General features: G+C 46.2%; 1 protein-coding gene across 1 annotated transcript; it reads right to left on the reverse strand.

Moving 5' to 3' along the window:
• Positions 1-4,858: 4,858 nt before the first annotated feature.
• Positions 4,859-6,879, reverse strand: LOC110588302 (hydroxycarboxylic acid receptor 2-like). Its single transcript, XM_021698619.2, has one exon. The coding sequence runs from the start codon at positions 6,811-6,813 to the stop codon at positions 5,722-5,724; it is 1,092 nt and encodes a 363-aa protein (XP_021554294.1). The 5' UTR covers positions 6,814-6,879; the 3' UTR covers positions 4,859-5,721.
• Positions 6,880-7,366: the final 487 nt, after the last annotated feature.

Here is a 7,366-nt window from a genome sequence, read left to right on the forward strand (position 1 = left end):
AAGGTACTGTGCCGGGCAGCTTAAGTACATGATCTCAGCTTGGACCTGGGAGGTGCCTGGGTGCCTAAGTTGGTGGGCAGCCTGGAAAGTTCTGGGAATATTGACCCCAAATGTGTCAAGGTATTCACCCTACCTTCTTCAGTTCACATTGCTTATCTCTTATTTTGCATTTTTTCAGAACTTTAAAGGTAAAGACTCTGGACTCAGACCTCTGGCCTCTGTTCTCTTGGTCCCTCACTCATAGACTGTTGACTTCAGGCAAACTATTCAAACTCTCTGAGCCTCAGTTCCTTACCTGCGAAATGGAAATAGCACCTCCCCTATGAAGTTATTGGGAGGATGAAGTGAGATTACCCACATAAAATACTTCACTCAGTGTCTGACAGGTGAGTAAATCTTAGATATACTGGTGGCAATCAAATGATGATGCTGATGAAAGCAATGTTTCTCTTATTGTGGGTCTGTCTTTGCCTCATGTTGCTTTATGAGAACCAAAAGCAGGGGAGCCTGGCAGGCTCAGTCCCTAGAGCATGGGACTCTTGAGCTCAGGGTTGTGAGTTTGAGCCCCATGTTGAGTATAGAGATTACTTAAAAAAATGTTTTTAATTAAAAAAAAAAGCAGATCATCAGTACCATTTTCTTATTCAAGTATCATAATCAAGAGGAGGGATATTTTGTAAACATGTTGAAAAGGAACCCAGTTTTTCAACCTCATGACATCAGTAGGTCAACTCACTTTTTCTTCTTTTCGATTGTATAGGGAACGTCATGTACCTTTCCCAATACCTGTTGATGGTTGTAAATCCCTCTGTGGGTGTGGCCAGAACACTGAGTATATCAATATTTGTTAAGAGCATAGAAGTGCTTGCCTTTCATTTGCCAGGGCCGTGGGATTGTGGACTATAGGTCAAGCCTGACATTTGTAATGCCCTAAAGAGACAAGGTGGCCAAATCTTAAATTTGAGCTCCAAGAAAATAGCAACAACACCAGTTGCAAAATAGTCATGTTTCATTTGTCGTAGAAGACACAAAACTTAGTGAACAGAATGTCATGGCTAGGTATTTCTGCAGCTAAGCCTGCTGAAGAGTATTTCTTTGCCCCAAATTTATGAAGCAATATATAAAATTACAAAGACTTTAATTCTCCAGGAAGACCTTCTGAAGGGCTCTAGAACTCACATCTGGAGGTCCACATCCAAATGGGTTTGGGGCACGTGAACTGTGTGGCTTCCAAAGGTCAACTGATTACTTTTCCATTCTTTTGGGACGACTGTCTTATAACATGGCAGCAAGAGAACTGAGATCCACTGAAAAAAAGTCCAAACATGCTGTGTATGAGTGGCATGGAAAGTGATCTGGAATGTTATCTGAGGAACACCTGGCAGAGAGCATGTCTTTACCCAAACAGTAATTTTATTTTATTTTTTTTAAGATTTTATTTATTTATTTGACAGAGAGAGACACAGTGAGAGCAGGATCACAAGCAGGGGGAGAGGGAGAGGGAGAAACAGGCTTCCCGCTGAGCAGGGAGCCTGATGCGGGGCTCGATCCCAGGACCCTGGGATCATGACCTGAGCCGAAGGCAGACGTTTAACGACTGAGCCACCCAGATATCCCCCAAACAGTAATTTTAAAATACCCTTTGCACCGCTGTTGTGTGAATCTTCATGACTTCATCACTCTTTTATAGAGAGTGGTTTGGGACCAGTCAGATTCTCTCATGTGAGAGTCTGACTGGAGAGACACAGGTATGGAGAGGTTAGGTCAGGTTCACGGCTAAGAGCAGGATGAGGGCTTGTGAGCTTGTCCCCTGGCGCTGACTGACCCTGCTTTAACTCTCTCTCAGTTTCTGTGAGATACTCCAGTATCTTTCCTCACTTTTGATTTTTCATTTTTTGCTTAAGCTAATTTGAAGTGTGTTTCAGATACTTGCATTTATGAGGACCTTGAGTTGAACAATTATAATAAGGCATCTTCTTACTACAATGAGGAAAAAAAAAAAGGAATTTCCTTCTCAGGAACTTGGTTGGTAACACGAACAGCCCAGCGTCAATTGTCAAAGAATTTCATCAAAATTCCAGTTCTGCTTTGAAGAAGTTCCCAATTCAAACCAAAAGATAGGGGGAGTAGGAGATGATCCATGGCCCAATTTGGTTGTTAAATGATCCATTTCTGATACTTAGTGACCCAACCAAATGCCACCACAGGCCAGGGTACCACGGATAACCAATTCCTCAGCAAAATTCTGATTACAGAAGCCAAGTGGGGGAAGAAAGGAGTCAGGACCATTTGGGAAGACAGCTGGTTGTTGTAAGTGGGACAGCCAACAGAGCGACAGATCGTAATCAGGAAATATGTTGAAAATGAAACTACAAGGTGTATTAAGGACCAGAATCCTAGGTGTGAGTTAGATCCCTCTTCAGGCAAGGCACTGTGGGTCAGGTAGACTAATAAATTTGGAAAGGTAAGGGAGTTCATCAAATCAGAAACAAACATGAGTTTAAAGCCCCAATTTTATGGTTCTAGACTTAGGGGTAATCTCTTCAAGTTTGGAAGAGATTGTTTGGGAGCAGTTAAAATGAGGTCCTACTTTTTTTTTTAAAGATTTATTTATTTATTTATTTATTTATTTATTTGACAGCGAGAGCAGGAACACAAGCAGGGGGAGTGGGAGAGAAAGAAGCAGGCCTCCCGCAGAGCAGGGAGCCTGATGCGGGGCTTGATCCCAGGACCCCGGGACCATGATCTGAGCCGAAGGCAGACGCTTAACGACTGAGCCACCCAGGCGCCCTGAGGTCCTACTTTTTATATAATAAACTCAAAGAACTCATAGCCCCCAAACTGGTACCCTCTAAAATAAAGAGGAAGTAATGGAAAATCAATGCATATATGATTATAACTGCCCCATCCAGGGGCGCCTGGCTGGTTCAGTCAGTAGAGCATGTGACTGTTGATCTTGGGGTTGTGAGTTCAAACCCCATGTTGGGTGTTGAGATCACTTAAAAAAATTAAATCTTAAAAACAAATAACTGCCCCTTCCAGCATAGAGACAGGACACATATGCTATACCACAGTGTGAGACTGGATGGAACACATCATTGGTTTAGTTCAGAATAACATTACTTGCTCCCATTTTTAAAAATTAATTAATTAATTAATTAATTAATTAATTATGTAAGTTCTATGCCTAACGTGGGGCTTGAACTCATGACCCTGAGATCAAGAGCCGCGTGCTCTTCTGACAGAGCCAGCCAGGTTACATTAATATTGGCATTCCTCTGGACAGGGAAACAGAAATATTTAGTAGGAGACTCCTCTCTTAATAAATATTATTGATGGGGGTGCCTGGGTGGCTCAGTCGGTTGAGCGTCTGCCTTCGGCTCGGGTCATGATCCCAGGGTCCTGGGATCGAGTCCCACATCGGGCTCCCTGCTCAGCAGGGAGGCCTGCTTCTCCCTCTCCCACTCCCCCTGCTTGTGTTCCCTCTCTCGCTGTGTCTCTCTCTGTCAAATAAATAAAATCTTAAAAAAAAAAAAAAAAATAAATATTATTGATGATCAAGGATGATGATGATGATGTTCTTATTTTATAGACATGACAAATTGTGATTTAATTCTTTTTAAAGATTTTTATTTCTTTTTTTTTTAAATATTTACTTGAGAGTGTGTGAGAGACAGAGCGAAGATGAGTGGTAGGGAGGGGCAGAGGGAAAGGGAGAAGCAGACTCCCCACTGAGCAGGGAGCCTGACGCCGGGCTCGATCCCAGGACCCCGAGATCATGCCCTGAGCCAAAGGCAGATGCTTAACCGACTGAGCCACCCAGGCGTCCCCCCTTGTTCCTTGTTCTATCTCCACCAACCACCCAGAGCAGCATCTGACACATCATTGGCACTTAATACCTAAAAGCTGATGGAAGGGCCCCTGGCTGTTTCAGTCAGTAGAACATGCAACTCTTGATCTCAGGGTCGTGAATGCAAGCCCCACCTTGGACGTAGAGCCTGCTTTAAAAATAAATAAATGAAAGCTGATGGAACTCCTGAGCAAACGGACGAATGTGAGTTAGTGCTGAACTGGTCTGAGTTTCCCAGCCAGGCTCGCTGCTGACTCATGCATGGGAGACTGCGGGAACGTACTCCTTTCCTCTCAGCTCATCTCTGCCACTTCTTCCTCTTTGAGGTGATCTCTGCTTTAACTTTCTACTTCTAGGAATCAACGGGAGAACCGGGCAAGCAAAGCGCTCCGAAAGCACTTCAATATGAGAACGTCTGTCTGTTCTTCATTTATTGCCATTTAAGCTCTGGCTTGGAGTCTGAGTCTCTCCCTTTCTTATCTGTATCTGAGTCAGGATGGCAAGGCAAGCCGCATCTTGCTAAAGAATCAAGGAGGGACAGGCTGGGGATGAAAGCATAACAGAAACTTGGACTGATCACAGACTCAAACCAGTACATTTCCTTTCCATCCCAGAACTGGGAACAGAAACTGTTCCATAGGAAATTCTTTCTTCTCCCTCCCTCCTCTGCAAACACCCCGGTCTGTCCCGATTCCTTCTTTAATACACAAATAGTCATAGCAATATTCACCTAACCCTAAATGTACAGGGCCCCTGCAACCCTATTTGCACCACCCTTCCAAATTAAATGATTTTTACTTATTCCCAGCCCTTCCTCATCCTCGTCCTAATGCAGGTGTAATTTTTACTTAACTCACTCTTGATGAAGCTCAGCGTCTGCCTCCTTTCCTTACTTGACAGTATTTGGTATTTTCCGTCGGGACACAGTTAACAACCCATAAAGGTCTCCGCTTAAGTAAGAAGTCCCTTTCTGTGAACCATCACCCAGACACATGCAACACCAGACTGTGTGTCTCACATCAAAATTTATTGAAGTGGTAGATTTCTTATAAGGACAGGAACACAAGCAAACAAACCAGGAGGAACCTTCTCCCTCTAACCACAGGGCAGCATTTCCCTTTTAATGACAAAACCAAACAGAGGTGGGAAGCAGCTGTCTTCTCTGAAGCCTCTAACCCTCAGCCTTCCAGTTAGTGTCAACAGGAGAGGAATGGATTAGGCACAGGTCCCCGCACAAATGCCTTTTCTTTCTCTCAGTAAGACTGTTTTGCTCAGTCCCGCCCCGGCTAATCCCTCTCTCACCCCTACCGGTGAGTCTCTCTGCCCGGTGCTTTTCTGCTAAAGCTTGGCTGAAAGATGAATCGGTCCCTTGGAATGTGGGTGACCTACTGGCTTCTTTAATGATTCCTGGCCTCTGCCCAGGGGCCATAACTCCCCTCCAACCACTTAGCTTTCCTCTTCCCGGCTAAAGCTCGATGGACTGGGTATCGCCCTGAGGAGCTGAGAGCCACCCCCGCCTCAGGCAGGTAGGGAAAGAGGCCAGTGAATCACAGGTGCTCACGGGCGTCTCCTGGCTCCAGCTCTGCTCGGCAGAAGTGTGGACAGTTTGGCCGTCTTCGGTTCTGTGAGTGCCAGAGACTGAGCAGAAGTTTCAGAAGCTTTACTCTCTGTTCCCCCCAAGAGTCCTCTGGTGACGCTCGACAACCGGGCAGCCCACTCTGCCACACTCCTTCTCTAAATCCGATTCTCCGAATCTGGAAATTCCAGGAAACCACAGGCCACGTCTCATGATGGTACTCTGTGCACCCAGCCACACTCTTTCCCCGGAGACCTTGGTTCTTGGTGACGATCTCACTTCTTGGCTCGGGTATTTAGCGAGAAGCTGGGGTCGGATAAGACGGGTTCCACGGCTCACCGGCACGGGCCACCAAGTTGTCTGGCACACTCCTGGTAGCACTCAGATCCCCTGTGAGCTCCATGCTTGTGCTCTGGTTATTATCTGGCTGTTGTGGCGTCTTCTTCCACAGGTAGCGGTTGATCAGGGTGGAGAAGAAGTTGGGAAAAGATGGGCTGGAGAAGTAGTACACCAAAGGGTCCAGCATGCTGTTCATGTAGGTGAAGCTAAGGGTGATGAAAAACGCCAGATCAACCGAGCGATAGATGTCACAGCTCCTCGTGCCCACGGTGCGTAAGAGCCAGAAAATGCGTATGCGCACAGCCACGCTGGGCAGGAAACAGATGATGAAGACGATGGCCACCACCATGATGAAGTTGATGGCCCTCTTGATCTTGGCATGTCTGTCCATTTGTCGCTGGCGCAGACTGCAGATGATTCTGGCCGAGCAGAACAGGATGATGCCCAGGGGCAGGATGAACTCCAGGAGGAACATGGCATCATGCCACCTGAAGGTATGGCAGATGCTAAAGCTGCTGCATAAATTCGCATCTTGGTTCTTGATCAACATTTGTTTGTACAGGAGGTGACCCGTCAGGCCGATGGTGACACCCCACAAGAGGCAGGATATAATGGCCGCTGTCCGATTCGAGATCTTGTTCAGAGCATGGTGAGGATGGACCACCCGGAAGTACCTGTCCACAGCCACCACCGTGAGGAAGATGATGCTGCCCTGGCGGTTCATGGCCAGCATGAACAGCATCACCCGGCAAGGGATGTCCCCGAACCTCCAGTCCCACTTCCTCACGTAGTTGTCCGTCAAGAACGGCAGGCAGATGATCAGGAGAAAGTCAGCCACAGCCAAGTTGAACAGGAAAATCCGGCTGGATTTCCAGGACTTGAGGTGAAAGCAGAAAATCCACAGGGCAAGGCCATTGCCCAGGAGCCCAAACACAAACTCCAGCCCCAACACCGTCGGCAGCACATTGGCTATGAAGTCATCCCGGAACACACAGCAGTTCTTCTTGTCTATTTCCAGAAAATAATTCTGCTGCTGGTGCAGGCTCATGAGTGGAACGAGTCGGTCCTAGCGAGTGCTCAAGGAAAGAGGTGTGTGTCTGAGTGGCGAACGCGAGGTTCAGCTCCCGCCTTTATGTCATGTCAGGGTGATGAAACTGGTGACTGAGTGCTTACCAGGAAACTACGAAATCCCTTAAAAAAAAAAAAAAAAAAAGCCAGCAAGGCTCTTATGCAATCTGCTGTTTGCATAAACAAGTAATAAAAATCCCCCCGGGGAAGACAGGAACCCACAAAGTTTCCTAAATGTAAAGGATAAGTTTAGGCAAGCCGACTGGTCCTTTGTGAATTACGGCAATGTGGAGGGCTTCCCTTTGGAAGGCTGTGTGCCGACATCCTGAGCTCTTAGCTTTAGAGAATTGATTCACTGTTGGGTGGTTGACTTACATAATGAACAAAACGACAACGGCAATAATAATTTCCTGTGCTAAACAGCATGGTTTTCCAGAAACGTTAAGAACGACTATGTAGTATTATTAGCATGCATATGACTTAAGAAACAGTAACATGTATATGATTTCTTTGGAAACACCAAGGAGACAGTG

Source organism: Neomonachus schauinslandi, chromosome 14 (genome assembly GCF_002201575.2).
Source record: "Neomonachus schauinslandi chromosome 14, ASM220157v2, whole genome shotgun sequence".
In the NCBI taxonomy this organism is placed as follows: domain Eukaryota; kingdom Metazoa; phylum Chordata; class Mammalia; order Carnivora; family Phocidae; genus Neomonachus; species Neomonachus schauinslandi.